At 40.7% G+C, this 18,107-nt stretch overlaps 1 protein-coding gene across 5 annotated transcripts in view; it reads right to left on the reverse strand.

Annotated features, from left to right (window-relative positions):
* MRRF (mitochondrial ribosome recycling factor) overlaps nt 1-18,107 on the reverse strand; it is a 58,038-nt gene that overhangs the window by 36,201 nt on the left and 3,730 nt on the right. For 3 of the 5 annotated variants that reach the window (XM_065928520.1, XM_065928519.1, XM_065928518.1), the window contains exons 2-4: nt 15,881-16,092; nt 10,493-10,648; nt 6,108-6,226 (exon numbers count right to left, since the gene is read on the reverse strand). In XM_065928520.1, coding sequence (XP_065784592.1) covers nt 6,108-6,226; nt 10,493-10,648; nt 15,881-16,064 — 459 coding nt within the window. In that variant the 5' untranslated portion in view covers nt 16,065-16,092. The remainder of the gene's footprint in view (nt 1-6,107; nt 6,227-10,492; nt 10,649-15,880; nt 16,093-18,107) is intronic. The other 2 variants (XM_065928521.1, XM_065928522.1) reach the window with 1 other exon arrangement.

The raw sequence follows: 18,107 nt of genomic DNA on the forward strand, positions 1-18,107 counted from the left end.
TTCCAGTTGACATTTTACACTCAAAATATACCAGTGCCGATTGGAATGAGTAAATAAATTTAACTCACTCGCATCTATGCTCACACCAACTTCACTCGTGTTTTGGCATGAGCAATGAATCTCTGCTGGTATGCGTGCCAAGAAAGGAAGCATGGAAGATCTCAGTTCAAATCCCACTCTGCTAACCATGTGACCCTGGGCAACAAGCTTGACCTCTCTGAGCCTCCATGTAGTAATCTGAGACCCTGCAGTACTGTACCTCAGAAAGGATTAAATGAGCTAACATGAGCCATGCATCTTCCTCTGTGTCTGGGTGCCTGTAACACCTGGGCAAGGGGCACTATTATATAAACATATTCAATAAAGATAACAATGCACAAACCCCCAAAGAATGATGAGCTGATGTCATCACTTAACTGATGCACTGCTGTCTTTTTTTTTTTCCTTCTTTTTTTGTGCCTATACCATGAGGAATGTGGATGTTGGATCTCAGTTCCCCTGAACAGGGATTGAACCCATGCCCCCTGCAGCGGAAGTGCAAAGTCTTAACCACAGGACTGCCATCAAAGTCCCTCTTTGTTTAAAAAAAATTTATTTCATCGAAATATAGCTCTTTTACAATGTTAACTTCTGCTGTATAGCAACATGACTCCGTTATATGTAAAGATCTTCTTTCTCATGTTCCTCCCCACTACGGTTTCTTACAGAACACGGAGGATCGTTCTCTGATGCGCTGCTGTCCTGACGTCCAACAGGGTCTCTTCTGACACAGCCTTGCTCTCTACTGGGCAAGGTGGCACGCTGGTACACTGATGTCCCAAATTGCCTTATCTCAACCTTAAGCAACATTATAACCACACCTGGTTCGCAATCCTACCACATCAGAGAAGGCAGTGTGGAAGAGAGAATTCCACTGGCATGACAATGTGCCATTCATGAAAACAAGGCCCCTGATTTTCAAAAGAATTTTAGGTTTGACCAGAGCCAATCCACATCGCTTGGATTCAACGGAGCCAATTCCCAGCCTTGAGTTCCTCCCCAGACTTTCCAGTTTGAATAAATGGGGTTTGTTGCACATCTATTTTATTTTTCCAGGTTGGGTTTTGTTTCAAGGGCGTGCCTTAAAAAGCTCATCCATTTCATGGTAAAATGACCTGAATTCTACAGGGACATAAGATGTTATCGTTAGGTCAAAGAGACAAACCAGCATTCCACAAGAAGACAAATTGTGTCCTTGGGCTACAGAATTTAACTGTGCAGCCACTGCTCAAAATGATAAATTCTTAAAATGTACCTCTGACCATAGACTACTGGAGCTGGAAGGGATCTCAGACAGAACCAGTACAGTCCCCTCCTGCTGGTAAAGGTCACACCCCTACACAGAGACACAGTCCCTGAAAGTCAAGAGCAACAAGTGAAGACCTCGCTCATCACGCTTCTGGCTACTGGCAGTGTTAAGAGGAGGCTCAGCTCCTCAGCTCTCCGTCCAGTGACGTCACTTAGTCTCTATTACCGCCCAGATCCACTAGTTCAATGTATTCAGTAACTATGGCACAGGGAATTTGATTCTTTTTTTTTAATAGCCAAAAGGAATTTGGAACTAGGTCTGGTGTATAAAGCGTATGGCCAAGGTAAATAAAAGAACTGGATAAAGAAATGAAATTTTCCTCTACAAGAGAACTACCAACTTCCTTAATAAAAATGAAACACAGATTTCTAAAGTTAAACATAAAGGGAGGGGCTTCCCTGGCAGTCCAGAGGTTTGGACTCCGCACTTCCAATGCCGGAGGCACAGTTTCTATCCCTGGTTGGGAGAACTAAGATCCCACATGCCTCTCGGTGTGGCCAAAATATAAATAAATAGACTAATTAATTAATTAAAAAATTAAAAAAATTTTTTAAAAAGGGAGACTCACCACTTTGAAGGACTGACCTGATTTCAAGTCTCCTAACTTTTTCTGAAGCTTTTCATTGAGGGAAAGACTGGTAACTTGGCTGGACCACCCCACCACCACCACCACCACCTCCACTTTCCCTTCACAGTCTGGCCCAAGTGTTGCCACACAGCCTTCCTAGGCAAGCATGGGAGCACCCACTGCTGCTTCCAAGCTGGGCAGGAGCTACAGCTCAATATTTACACCTTCCCTGTCCAAGGCTCAGTACCAAGGATGCAGTGAGTGCTCAGTAAAAGCTTGCTGAATAAGTAGATTAATATGTATATTAAAGCACTGGCTCAAACCTGTTAGAAACATTCTTCATGTTTATACCCTCTCCCAAAAGCCTTATTTTGTACCATTTTATACCTGTTCTGTGTCCCTTTTGCATGCAGAAAAAATGTGAACCAAGAGTGATTTCATTTGCCAAAAAAAAAAACCTACTGAAAGATGTAGTTCTTCTGAAATACGTTAAACATGTACATTTTAGTTTGATATGGAAGAATACAGAAACTCAGGGAATTATAGTCATTTTCCCAACATGACTTCTGACCTACTCATGGTTCAGACAAAAGGGCATGCATTTCTATCACATTTCCATCTCCTAGCCTCTACCCCTCACTGAAGAGATGCCCACCAGCGCCCCAGTGCAAACAGATGCTGTCCAATGGCAACAATAACTCACTGGTTGTGGCTGCTTGGAGTACTGTGTTGAGAAAGATCACAGATCCCATGTGGTGTTAGGCAGGACCGAGCGCTGTGATCAATTAGCAATGTCTGCTATTACTGCGTGCCTACATGCTCACTCAGTAGTGTTTGACTCTTTGGGACCCCAGGGACTATAGCCTGCCACACTCCTCTGTCCATGGGATTTTTCAGGCAAGAATACCGGACTGGGTTGCCTTTCCTCCTCCAGGGATTCTTAAACTAATAAATCCAATTCATTCATGTCTACACTCACATCTATGTGCATGTGTATGCTACAGGACAAAAGATGATGAAATTTTTGTAGACAGGTGAACAAGTCCTTGACAATCTGGGTTCAAGTCAACTGCTGATTTGCAGAGACTCAACAAAAATATTTGTGGAATTAAGGAACAGATGGTGAAAGGAACACAGGATGTACAGTCAAACAGACAGACATAAGCTCAAGTCCTGGCTGTACAGCCACAGTATCAATCTGTGGAAGAATTCTACTTTTCTGAGCCTCAGATGCCTCCTCTAGAAAACAGACTTAAGTCTAACCTTAAAGAGTAGCTATGCTGACCACATGAAACAAAATACGAGAAAGCAATGCCTAGCAGCCCTGTAGACACTCAACACACCTTTCTTCCTTTCACAAGAGCAATAAAGGAGCCTGCAGAATTTTTTTTTTGCCTTACTCAAATCATGCTGTGGTCTGTATTTCTGTTTTTTTTTTTTTTTTTTTTTTAAAAACTCCCTTCTTTCCCATCATTAACTCTAGCTGCAGGCAAGTTTATGGAAGGTAGTAACTTGTGTGTATCATTTATCAAGCAGGACACATGTTAAACAAATGCAATGCAGTTTTCTGTCCTCAATGCATTTAAAAAGATTATGCATGTAAATCTGCATCATGTCTCTACGGCATGACCCAGAAATGCCCAGGTTTGAAAAGAAAGCCAGCCGCATGTGAAACAGAAAGGAAGTCTGTAAACACAGAGAGGATTAGCTCAGCATTTTGAAGCTATAAACCTGGGCGCTCCATGGACAGCGTCGAAACCAGAGGAAGGAAATGTTTAGTTAGAGCTGTTTGTTTAATATATACACCAGATGAGATAAAGGAATTCAAAAGACAATGTAACTCACACTTCCTCACTCTGTCCTTGTAAGGAGCCACTCTACTAAGGTTAACTGTAGATGTGGTTTTTTTTTTTTCCAAAACTCACAGAATTTCAACTTGGAGAAATGGCAAAGATGCCTTGCTTGGAAAATGAAGATATATTCCAATTTCCTAAGAAAAAATTAAGCTGCTAATACCTCCTCCTGCCTCCTAAGATGCTCTGGTGGCCAATCAGGTGCTTCTTCTGTGAATGCCATTTGCTATTTAATAACAGAAGTGGCTGGCTCTGAAAAGCAATCTGCCTGATGAGGTCTTCAAGCTGTGTAATTAGGAGGCTGTTCCCTAAATTGGCCCGCGGTGCCTGTGGGATCAGATGAACAAGGCGGAGAGGCCTCAGTGGTTCAGAGGGGCCAGAAGGGGAAAGAGCTAACAGTTCCCTTTCTGTCCATTTCTCTGCTCCTCGGGAACACCACGAATGAGTGCCTCCCTTCCATCAACCTAATGACAAGTATTCGCCCATTTGAAGGAAATTTACTGGGTGCATCCATGTGTCAGGCATGGTGTTTGGTGCTGGACAGAATGAGCAAGTTGGATATGATTCCTACATTCCAAGCTTATGATCTAGTGAAAGGGAGATGGAAAACTAAGATGTAGATTAGTGCATAACTACTAATAAGTAAAATGAAGAAAAAGAACTGTGCTGTATAAAAGTGGTTAATATAGAGGAATAATTGAGATTTTGCGTAGACTAGGAAAGACTTCTGTGAGAAAGTAATATGAAAGCTGTGGTCCAAAATACAGATAGTAATTAGCCAGACAAGAGTGATCCAAGCAAAGGAAACAGCATATGCAAAGGCCCTGAGGATACTAAGGTTTGAGGAACTGAAAGGCTAGTGGGCAGAGCAGTGTGCAAGGGTGACAGTGGCATGAGACTGGACAGTATGCAAGAGACAGGCAGGGGCCATTTCACGCAAAGCCTTCTAGGCCACAGTCACCTTCTTCTCAAAGATTACTTGAAGCCACTGATAAACTCAGTGCCCGGGAATGACATAATCCAATAGATATTAGTATCTTTACAAGTTCACTCTGGCTAAAGTACGGAGAACACAACAATAGGGGAGAAGTGAGTAATACCCCCACAAATATGGGCACATCGGCTGCAAGAGCCCCCTGATTTGAAACAGTTTGTTCATAGCAAGGGCTTACTCTTATCTCTAACCCAGTTTTGTCAAATCCAGCAGGTTCAACTTTGGTCTCTGTCTTTGGGCTAGAATTACTGAAAGAGACCAGGAGAATAGACAGAGACTTCAGATTCCTTCATCTCACGTGAACAGATGAGAAAATGGAGACCCAGAGAGTGACGCAACCTACATAGACAGTTGGCGAGAGGTGGGACCAGATTCCAGGTCCTCAGGAGTCCTAATGCAGGTCACTTCTTACTGGATCAGTAAGGAAAAGCCAATTTATCTTCCCCAACCAGACTTAAAATCACAGCCTCCAGGTTGCAATGATCTAATGCAACCCACCTTCCAGCCCTGGAAGCACTGTGCTCTGGGCAATATTCTGCAATGGCCAGTTGAGTCTGAAAGGAATGTGAGTTCCTGGAAGGTCTGCTCCAAATAGGGCTTCCCTGGTGGCTCAGACGGTAAAGAACTCACCTGGGTTGGGAAGCTCCCCTGGAGGAGGGCATGGCAGCCCACTCCAGTATCCCTGCCTGGAGAATCCCCGTGAACAGAGGAGCCTGGCGGGCTACAGTCCACGGGGTCACAGAGAGTCAGACAGCACTCAGTGACCAAGCACGCACAGCACAGCGCTTCTCCAAATAACAGTGCAAAAGTCACAGCCTAGTGGCCCACGGCCAAACACGGCCACCAATATATTCTGTCATAGACTCAGAACACACCAACAAAGGGAATTAGTTATCAACACTTAGCAAAGATCTTACATAGAAATTGGGGCCATTGGCTTCTTCTGTAAATAAAAATCTTAGTCTCTGGTAGTATCTGATTACCAGGCCTACATTTCTGCCTGGGAAGGATCAGCAGCAACTGGGCAAAACCTGTCCTTTCAGACAGGGCGCAGGCTCTACAGTTTACCCTTGCCCTTCCAGCTACCCCACTGCCGCTCCTGTTTGTCTTAGACGGGCCTGGCTCAGTATTCAAATTACTTGCCTGGGCTCTGTAGTGTTTGAGTAAAATAGAAAAGGAATTTAGAAACAGGAAGAGAGCTTTCCGTATCCTTAAATTCCCTTTGTTATGCCTTGTCTGTTGTTTCACCCCAAAGTGAAGAGAATACTTCCTCCTGACTTGCTGTAGTCTCCTGCATTACAAGGGAGACCGTGGAGAGGGAGCCCTTGAGCAAGGCCACCTTACCTCTGGGAAGCTGGCCATATTCACCAGTATCAGCTGTGGCGACTTCATGGAGATCTGGCCGATCTGGTTGAGAGCAAGCTTCCCATCAGCAGTCACCACAGTGATACTATCAAGGGATCCTAAAAAGAAAATTAAAGAAAGGGTCTTAGAATTCAGAAGGACTTTTAGTAACCTCGCATCTAAGTCTCTATCAACTCAGATTCAACTAATGTTTAGAGAAATATCAATAACCTCAGATACGCAGATGACACCACCCTTATGGTAGAAAGTGAAGAGGAACTAAAGAGCCTCTTCACGAAGGTGAAAGACGAGAGTGAAAAAGCTGGCTTAAAACTCAACATTCAAAAACCGAAGATCATGGCATCTGGTCCCATCCTTCATGGCAAATAGATGGGGAAACACTGGAAACAGTGACAGACTTCATTCTCTTGGACTCCAGACTTTAAAGAAGCAGTGGTGTCGTGTGATGGGAAGAGCTTTGAAATGTTGACAAAACTAGGTTGAAATTCCTTACCAGCACCAGAGTAGCCAAGGGACCTGATTTGCCTGGTCCTGCATGGTTTCCTGTGACACAGGACTTTGACAGCTGGAACTGGGAAGTGTTGGTCACCCTTCCAGCTATGTCACCACTTACTAACATGAAACCTCAGGCAAGTTCATCACAGTCATCTTCTCAGTACCTTGGTTTCCAACTCAATTAAAAAATACTTTACAGGACTAAAGTATAGATTACAAGTCAATATAAATAAGCAAAGATACAATAGACTCACACAAAAAATAAATATAAAAATAGGTACCGCTTACTAGCCCTTTTCACAACTAGTCTGTAACATTGTATCACTATATCCACTTTACACCAGAGAAGGAAACTTAGGGAAGTAAAAGGAGCCAAATCACAGAGCTAACAAAAAGAAAACCCAGGAAGAGCCCAGCCCCAACTCAGGTGAGCTTACGACCAATCCTAATCAAGGCTCTTTCCCGTATCAGCGGAATTTTTAACTTGAACTGTGCCGTTCAGAAATCTCCAGGGAGCTTTCAAATTCAGATTCCTGGGTCCCACTCCCCAGAGATCCTGATTCTGTAGGGGCTCAGGAGCCTGTGATCTTGTGGGCACTTGTAGTTTTCTTTCGAGATGACCACATGATTCAGACATGCAGCCAGGTTTGGAACTGTTACCTTCTACCACCTTGATTTTGGCACTTAGACTCCCTTTAGGAACTAAAAAAAAAAAAAAAAAACAACCCACCAATTATTACCACTTCACTGATACCCTGGATCTGATCTTTGTCTATATCTGAATTAGGGGAAATCTTGGGCAAAATTTTCTTGTCAAGAAGGCAAGTATATTGTTACAAGACAATATAAGGGGCATTACTCAAACTCCCTGATTTCCTATGCAAATGAGAACTAGAAGAAAAGTTTACCATTCATTTTAAGAATCACTCGAGAATGGCTCATTCTGACACACCAAGTGAGAGAGAGAGAGAGAGAGACAGAGAGAGAGAGAGAGACAGAGAGAGAGTGTATGTGGTGGGAGAGGTGTCAGTCTTTTCAACAAATTGGGCGTTGTCCTAGCAAATTGTTAGGCTAATGTAGTTCCACACTATGGCCCTAAGATCTGATTTGAAGCACAGTATTCAACTCAATTCAATGCTATCACAAGTTAGAAGGCTGTTGACACCATTGGCTTCAATCTGGAAAAGTCCATGATTCTGAAGACCAATGACCTGGGTTCAAATGCCAACCCTGCCACTTCCTGAACTGTATGACCTTAGGAAGGTCTCCTGAACCATTTGGGCGTCTGTTTCCTGATTTCTAAATGGGGCATTAAAATCATACTTATCTCACTGGGTTGTTGAGAGTTAAAAGAGTTTATGGAAAGCCCTTATACAGTCCTGGCATATACAAGGGCCCAACACATGCTATTATCATTATGTCTCAATTTTCTCCTCTATTTTAACCAAACTAACCTACTTAAGAGTTTCTCTAGTAACAGTCCGTTCTCTCTTGCCTCAGGATCCTCAGCATATATTTTTCCTTCTACTAAGGATACCCTTCTATTCTCAGATAATTTCTGCTCACTCTTGAACACTCAGCTATGACTGCATCTAATCTCAGAAATCCTGTCTGACCTCTTAGGCTGGATTACAAATTCTTTATGAGCTCCAGGATCCTACACACAAATCTGTAATAATGATGACCCATCTTTACCGAACACTTTCTAGGGAAAGACACGGTTCTAAATGATTTCTATACTCTATTTGCTTTTATTATCACAATAAACCTGTGAGACAGTTCCATCATTTTACAGATGTGGAAACTGGGGCACAGAAAATAACCTGTCCAAGGTCACAAGAGCCCTTAATAGGGCCTGAATTCAAACCTAGACTTGATCAACTCCAAAGTCATGGTCTTCACCACACTGCTTTGCTATGTGGTTTTACACGTTGGTTTACTTGTCTATCCCTACACACTAGGATCTAGACTCTTGGAAGATGGGGACAATGTCTTTTCTCTCTGAATCTACAGCACCTACTAAACAGCACAGAATAAGTGCTTAATAATACATTGATGAAGAAATAAATGTATGTATGAATGAATGAATGAGAGGACAAGAATGAAGAAACAAATAAACCTGTATTTTAGACAACTATTAAAAGCAATCAATTCTGTCTTCAATCTTGGAGACAGAAATTGCTGGTACACAGACAGAGGTATAAGGGGAAAAATGTCTGCTGGTTCAGGTAGTATTGAAAAGTATTAAAAGTATTGAAAAGTATTGAAAGTATTCCATATCATATGGAATAATGGAATATGGAATAATCTGGCAAAAAAAAGTAAAATAAAATGAAAGACTGGCTAAGTTCAGCCTGTTTCACCCAGTCTCTTCATGGCCCCAAGTTCTACACAGAACGCTGTACAAACATAACCCTGAAGAGAAAGAAGCAAAGAGGAAATACCAGCGGGAGGCCTTTTGAAAATGGATCTTAATTCAGCCTTCCTGATTTGCCATAAGATCCTCTGCCACAGAAGTCCCAACATGGGCTTTTCACCATGCAATTGTGGTGGTTCCCATTCCCAAAATCCGTATCGACATAATGCATCAAATCCTTTTCCCTCAATCTGTCCCCAGCGAGCATCTCCCTCAGCCTCATTCCTGCCCCTCATTTTTGCAGAGGTTAACATTTAACAAATTACACTCCCAACCTCTTTCCAGGCCCATCATCTTTTTAAGTTCAACAAGAGTGGAGCTTGCTGGCCAATTTGAAGTATCACATTTCTCCCTGAGCTCCTCTCAAACTGCTCTCTGGTTTCGGCTGCAGAATGTTAACAGGCCAGAAAGCACAGGGGAGACAAAGCACTTTATCAGCTTCATACCTAAAATAATAAGCAAGTTTAAAATAAACAGTTGGGAGAGATTGAATGGCACGCTCTACTGTCAGCAAAGGCAAAAATGCCCCAGTCCAGGGTTGACAAATGATAGAATGCTCTTCTGGTTTCACACTGGATCTCATCTCTGATGTTTCTGCTGGTGTTTATAGATGGAGCTGTAGATTTTTCACTTGGTTTTCTTAAGAACAAGTTCATGAAGTATTTTCTAGCTTTCTTATGAACTATCCCAACCAAGATGTGAGCGGGAGCAGCCCAAGCTCCCACAGATATTTTCCGAGGGGGTCCCGGGCTTGACTCTAGGATGATGACAATTTCCAAAAGGCCAATTTAATAGCAATTGGATTTTTCCTGCCTGCCTGCACCATTAGCTGACAACTCACTTCTTCCATCACATCTGTAAACAGTTCTCCTAGACAGTTCTGACATTTCCCACTTAGAAAAGCCATTTTCAGGAAGTTATTAACCCAAACGGAATCTTCCTGGTCAAGCCCAGGGGTATAGAAATGCCTCAGGTGGGCATGTCTGCAGCCAGTTGGTCCCCAGTAAGGGATGAGAATGGCCAAATCGGACAAAAAATGGACAAATCAGACCAAAGGTGTCAGTTACTATGAGACTAAATACCTACAAGTTTTTAGAATACAGTAATAATCAAAGTCCCATTTTCTGACAGTATGATTCCCTGAGAGAGATCATGCCTATTTTTGTTTACCGGGAACCAGCACAATGACGAGTTCATAGCAGACAAGTATGTGCTAAATGGATAAATGCAGCGTTAATACATGCTGGGCACTGTACAAGAATCATTACACATGTCACCTCACTTATTTTCATCCCCATCCCAAAGCTAGAAGGCAGGAATTAGACAAGGAAACTGAACACCAGAGAAGTAAAGTAACTGCCAGTGGTCACCAATTAATACATGAAATCCAGTTCTGCCAAAGCAATGTGCTTGCCACTGTGCCCCTCTCCAAAACACAGGTTCACTCACTAACCTGGTGAGGTCCTTATATTGACAGTCTTATTGAAATTATCCTTGAGTGCTTCTATCACAGCTTTCATTTCTTCATCCACGTCTTCCAAGTTGATGATATCCTCAACCAAGGCAGCATTAAGATTCATTCTAGTTTGGGACTGTCCTTTCCCTTTGGCTAGAAAGTCAACATTCAATGAATTTAAAAGAAAAAACAAAAGCATAAATAGACGCAATAAACAATGAGTTAAGAAAAAAAGAGACACAGAAAATATATTAATTCATTTAAAAATGAATCCTAAAACAAGGCCATGCAAAGTATCTGATGGCTGGTACAGACAGAGAGAACAGCAGTGGTTTCAGAAATACCACCAGGGGTAGTGACAATGGCTTATATTTTAGAAAACCAACAATATTGAGAACTGAGTAAAATTCTAGTTTGTATCTAAACCATCATAGTGATGTTTCATAAGCATCTATAATATATATATGCATAGCTCACTCTCGTGAGTAATACAAATATTCTTGCATTCCTTTATGTAGTGTGTGGGAAGAGGGAAAAGAATAAAAACATTTAAACGGTACTATCCTATACTTGTTTATTTATTAAATATTCAACATTTACTGAGATCATTCACAACAAATTTCATTAAACATCTACAATAAGTTAGATCCTGTGCCATCTGTATACCATAATACAATTTGCAATGCAATTTCAAGTACATTCTTCTATTAGAATTCAAAGCAGCCCTCTGACATAGGAAGAACAGATTATTATTGTTCCCATTTTACAGATAAGGAATCTGAGGAACAGCTATTTAAATGTTTTGCCCAAAGTAACCAACCAGTAAGCAGCAGAGTGATTTTTTTTTGAACATTTATTTGCTTGTGTCATCATCTTGCTTGAAAGCTCTGAAGTTAACAGGCTAACGGTTTAGAATTTTCAGAACTGATGAAAGAGCTGAATTTTCAGATTTAGAAGCAGTTTTAAACAGGATAGTAAAAGCAAATTCACACCTAGACATTCTGTGAATGCAGAAAACCAAGGACAAAGAGGCTGTGAAAACAGCCAAAGAGAAAAGACAAATTACCCATAAAGGAACTTATGCTCATCAGTATCAGAAAGTTATATTAGGACTAATTCACAAAAATCCAAAAAAATTCAAAAGTGCTGTTAATATTAGCAAACCAAATCCAGCAACATACAGATTATGGATCAAGCAATGTATATGCATATCACATATAAGAACAAGGAGGGCTTATACCAAGAATGGAACAGTGGTTTAATATCAGAAAAGGCTATTAATCTTGAGTCACCACATTCATAGATTGAAAAATTTTTTTAAATGTTCACTCAATAAACGCAGCAAGAGCACCAATAAAAAAAATTAATACCCATTCAAAACAAAAACTCTTAGCAAAACAGGGACAGAAGATACTTGCTTAAAAGAGAGACTACCAAAAAATAGAGCAAACATAATTCTTGATGTTAACACATAAGAAGTGTTCACTATACAATCAGGACTAAAGCAAGGATGACTACTATCAATAATCACTTTTATTCACATATAGCTGATTCACTTTGTTGTACAGCAGAAACTAATGTAATAATATTGTAAAGCAATTATACTCCAATAAAAAATCACTTTTATTAGAATTATAATAGAATTCCTAGACAATATAGTTGGAAGGAAAGGAGAGAAGGAGGGAAGAGGGATGGAGGAAAGAGAGAAAAGAAATAAAAGGTATGTGGTATATAGATTGGGGACGGAAAAACAAAGCTATCTTTAAATATAGGTATTTTAATTATCTACATAGAAAATCCAAAAGAATACACAAACAACGGTTCTAAGAGTTCAGCAGAGTTGCAATATACAAAATCAATGTATAATTATCAAAAGTATTCCTATTCACCAGCAACCAAATAGAACACATAATTTCTAAAAGACATACACTTAAAGCAATGACTCTTACAAAAAAATAATATAGAATATATTTTGACCTTAAGGCAGGGAAAAATTTCTTAAACAGGAAAAAAAGAGCACTACTAATAAAAGAAAAAGATTGGCAAACTTGACTACATTAAAATTAAGAACTTTTGTTCATCAGAAAAAAAACACCATGAAAAGGTAATCATTATCAGCAATACATATATATGCAAAAGTCTTGTCTTTAGAATACATTAAAATTCTTAGAAGTCAATTTTTAAAAGTCAGGTCAATATTTTTTAACGGGCAAAAGACTGGAAACAAAGAGGCTATCCAAATAACCAGTAAACAAATGAAAGGTGCTCACCATCACTATTCATCAGTGAAAAAAAAATTAAAACCACAATGAGATATAACGGCACATTCATTAGAATGACTAAAATTAAAAAGGCTGACCATACCAAGTGCTCACAAGTAGATAGTGGGTAATTAGCAAATAAAAAGCTAAAACACCCTGGGGAGGACAGTAACCTGACATGACCACTCTGGAAAACTGTATGTTCTGAAACTGAACTGAAATTTATATATACATAACCCAAGGCTCAGTAGCCCTTCCTCTTGGTACACATGCAGTAGAAAGGGAAACTTACGGGCACCCAAATGCAAGTTCACAGCAGCATTATTTATTTTAGCTCAAAACTGGAAGCACCTCAAATATCCATCGACTATAGAAAACATACATAAATCGTGGTACACACATTCATTGGGATACTATAAAAAAAATTAAAATGTACCAACAACTACTACAGACAACAACAAGGACAAATTTCACATGTAGGTTGCTATCAAAAGCAGCCAGGCATGGAAAGAATCCCATTCTGAGTTCAAAAACGGCAAAACGAAATCTGTAGTGTTAAAGCCGAGAGAGGGGGTTGTCTTTTGAAGGGGGAGACCTGAAAAGGACAACAGCAAAGCTTCCAAAGTGCAAGCGACGCTCTATATCTTAATCTGGGTGATAGCCACATAGTGTTCACTTTGTGAAAATTCACTGAGTACTTACAATTTATGTACACACTTTTTCTGTATACAGAAAGTGGGCTTCAAAAGTGGGCTTCAAAAAACATCATATACCAAAGTGACAAAAAATGATGATAGTCTAGAAATAAACCTAATTGAAGAACTGTGTAAGATCTGTATGGAGAAAACCTGACAATATGATTAAAAATGTCACAGAGAAGAGAAAAGGCCAAGAAGAAGAAGAAGAAAATGCTAGTGTATTCTGAAGGGAAAGATCTGTACCACCAGATTCAAGACTTTATGACAGTGATTCAGGCATTAGGGAATTTACTGCAGGGAGAGATGAACAGTTCAGCACATCAAGAGCTCAGAAACAAATCATATGTATGAAGAAACATAACATATGACAGAGGAGGCATTACAGGTCTGGAAGTAGAGTTTTCCCTCAATGAGGTTAACTTCCTTGGTGGTCCAGTGGTTAAGAGTCTACCTGTCAATGCAGGGGACACAGGTTTGATCCCCGGTCCAGGAAGATCCCACGTGCCGAGGGGCAACTAAGCCTGTTCCCCACAAATACTGAGACCCTGCTCCCCAATAAGAGAAGCCTCTGCAATGAGAAGCCTGTGCCTCACACTAGAGAGGAGCCCACAGTCACCACCAACCAGAGAAAACCCACTGGAGCAACAAGGACCTAGCACAGCCAAAAATAAATAGATTTTAAAATGTTTTGCTTTTTGAAAAAATAAGTGAGGCTGACACACTTATTACTCATTTCAAAAAGAAATAAGATTAGATTCCCTATCTCATATCATATTCAGAAATAAATTCCGTTATGGATTAAAGACCCAAATATGAAAAGTAAAAGCCTGCCAAATATTTAGGAGAAAATACAGAAGAAGAGATTGTTGACTTTGGGATAGATGAGGGTATGTTAAATAAGACCGAAAAAGCACAAATGATAAAGGAAAGAACTGGAAAATATGACGGCATTAAAACTGATGTTCAATGAAAGACATTATCAAGTAAAAAGGCAAAGTAGATACCCGTAACATGTACATACTGACAAAGGATCAGCATTCTTAATATAGAAAGAACTCAATAAACCTAAAGGAAAAAGTCAAACGACCAACTTTTTAAAGAGGCAACCCAAGAAGATAAAATCTGAATATGCAATTAAATATGAAAAGATGCTGCTTGTGGGCCGCAGCTACCATCTGGTGCACTAGACCACTGCAGTGCTGTGGGCACAGGGCCCCGGATTTCAGCTCTGCCACCAACTGGATACGATCATGGGCAAAGGTCTTACACATCAATCTCAGTTTCCTCACTTGCAAAATGGTGAGATACGTGGTTCACTGGTATTTAGAAGAATTTCTTCACTGGGTAATTATAATTCTTTCAATGGGTAATTTATAAAGATCAAATTAAATTATTAAATGTACGTGAATTAAAAAAATATATATAAAGCAACCTACAGATCCAAAGTCATTACCATTATCACTATTAACTGAATATAAGTTTTCTATGCATTAATGCTTTTCTGACAACTTGTTAATTTTCCTGTTAACAGGAAAGGAGAAGGTCTGCGTGAAACCATAAAAGAAAAGCAGTGGGAAAAAATATTCAGTAGCGTATTTCAAGCACTGTCCTTGCACGTGAACTCCCTGACCGACCACTCCAAGTGTTAACAGCAGGTCTGCTTGACAATGTTCTGTCACTCATTCATTCCTTCAACAAAACTTTTTAATACATATTATGTGTCAGGCCCTGTTAGCTCCTAAACAAAAAACATAGATTGAAAAGAAAAAAAAAGACAGAGATGGAGTTTTTCCTCACAGGGTCCAGTATGGAAGACATAACAAACAATAATCAATCCTACAAATTAATTAATTAATGAGTGCTTTGCTAAGTACATCAAAGATAAAATAACAGTGTGCACAAGTGCATGTAACAAGGGAACTGGCCTAGCCCAAGAGGTCGGTGAAGGCTTTCCTGAGGAAGCAACGTTTAAGCTGAGACCTGAGTTATATCAAAGTCTCATTCTTGGATGACACAAGCCATTAAGATCATCCATCTAAATCCTCGGCTCTCATACGTCCTCACCCAACAAACTTCTGCTTTTAATTTTACTTCCAGCACAGATCTTCCTGGGAGGAGAAAACACACTGATCCCTGTCCCAAGTATTCTGGCTTGCTTGGCACTTACACCTCTAATTCTAAATGTAAAACAAAACAGTCGTTTTCTGAGCTGTGGCAACATATGGGGCAGTATGGAAGTGAGAAAACAGACCCCCAGTTCTAATACGATATCTGTCCCTGTGACCTTTCAAGCCTATCAACTGAACCACCTGAGACACCACTTCGTGAGACATGGGGAGAAATTCAGAACATCTCTGACATCCCTTCCAGCTCTGATCATTCAAAGGACTAAATATAAGACAGGGGCGAGGAGGTCACGTCTCTACCTTTGGCTTTCTTGGTAGCAAAATGACGGACTGGTACGGCGGCATAGGCCATGTATTGCCCACGGTCATCCTGTCTTCCTCTCACTGTCTGCACCGTGACTTCTGAAACAGGTCTGGTCAAGGCTGCAAGGGAGCTGCAAAAGGCAGGGTGGGCCAAGCGGAAGCACCTTAAACCCAAGGCCATGACTGAAGACAATCCTTGTGAACATCCACTAAAAAGAACAAGACAAAAAGGAGATCTAAGTAAAATAGACTCTACTGTTAGTGCAACTTCCGAAAATAATCTGCACCAGTTAGCAAGCAAATCCTATCAGCAGAGCCTATCGATCTGTTTTGACCCATGTGCTAGGTCAGGGGTTCCCAACCCGTACCAGTTGGTGGCCTGTTAGAACTGGGCAGCGGGGCAGGAGGTGGGCAGCAGGTGAGCCAGCAGAAGCTTCATCTGTATTAACAGCCGCTCCCCAGCCCTCACATTGCCGCCTGAGCCACGCCTCCTGAGCTGCAGCGGTAGATTCTCACAGGAGCATAATAAATGTCATGCGCTTGAATTAACCTGAAACCAACCCCACCCCCTGCCCAGCTCCGGTCAGTGGGAAAACTGTCTTCCACGCAAACCAGTCCCTGGTGCCAATAAAGGCTGGGGACCACTGTACTAGATAACTTAAATACATTATCTCCAGCCCTCCTCCTAACAGCTGTACAAGGATGTATGATTAGCCCCATTTTATAGGACAAAGAAACTAAGGCTCACAGAGATTGAAATATCTAGCTCACAGTCTGTAGGACGCCAAGTCGCCACGCTCTTTCCACTACAGCAAATGCCAATTAGTACACAGGGAAGAGAGTTAAGTAAATGCATAGCAGCCTAAATCCTTAATGATGGTAATTAAACCCTTACAGGGAAAAAAAAGCACAAAATCTTGATAAAGTTACACTATAAAGAGTAACGGCAGAGCACTGGAAGAGAATTTTACATGAAATCATTTCAACAGGCATAAAATGACTGGAAAATTCACACAACAGCATTTAATTAAAATTTTCTTTGGTTCCTTATGCACTGATTACCAATTAGAATGCACTTTAATGTGAGTCTGAAGCATAGCTGAGGTTTGAGGTCTTCCATGTTATAGAACTAAAGCTCTGGAAAATGCCACCCTCCTCGGTGTTAACACAAGTTACACACGATCCTTCTGAGGTTTCTGACCGTGGAAAGACACTAGAGCCTACAGCTACCCCTGCGACAGAACAACAGTTCTAGCTTACGGGCAAATCCAGGCCTTCCCCGTTGGCTCAGTGGTAAAGAATCCGCCTGCTAATGCAGAAGACACAACTCTGATCCCTGGTCTGGGAAGATCCCCTGGAGAAGGAAATGGCAACTCACTCCAGTATTCTTGCCTGGGAAATTCTATGGACAGAGAAACCTGCTGGGTTCCAGTCCATGAGGTCGCAAAGGCTCAGACACAACTGATCAACTAACATACACACACACATTACAGTCTGAGTAAGAGCACGGGTTTTGCAGCCAGGAGATCTAGAATCCAAGCCCATCTCCACCACTACCCAAATGCCTCTGAACGTCACTGCACCTTGACTTCCTCAACTGTAATAAAATGGAGATAATTATAGCTATTTCTTAGAGTTGGGAAAAATAAATTAATGTAAGTAAAACACGTGGCACAGTGTCTAACAGACAACAGGAGTCCCCCCTAAAGAGTATCTATTGACAGCTATCACCTTTCCTTTCAAAAACTTCCATGCCAGAGTCAGACACAACAAAGAAATCTTTCATGACATTACTAAAGTACAAGGAAGCCAAGAGTCAGTCATATCTGGATATGAATTTCAACTTGTGGCTATTCATTTCACTTTCTGGGCATCATTTTCCTCATTTGTAAAGTGAGAAAAAAAAAATCCTGTTTTAAAATAAAATGAAGTAGTGAGTGTATTTAACAACCAAGTACAGTGCTGGGAATATGACACCTGCTGTAATTATTACTTTTTTTTTTTTTAAGAAAAGCAAATGAGTTGCACAAAGGCAAATAATTTCTCCTGATGGAATTTTTAATAGCAAGAGATGCTAGATTTCAATGATAGGTGTATGTCAGTAAAAACAGATCTAGATAAAAAAATAAAAAATGTTTCCTCTTTTTAATCATTATCAATAGCTACTATTAACAGAGGTCAGGCCCGGCCTGCTTGCTTTACCCATAGTATTCATTTAATACTT

The sequence above is a fragment of the Muntiacus reevesi genome, chromosome 3 (assembly GCF_963930625.1).
Source record: "Muntiacus reevesi chromosome 3, mMunRee1.1, whole genome shotgun sequence".
Taxonomy (NCBI): Eukaryota; Metazoa; Chordata; class Mammalia; order Artiodactyla; family Cervidae; genus Muntiacus; species Muntiacus reevesi.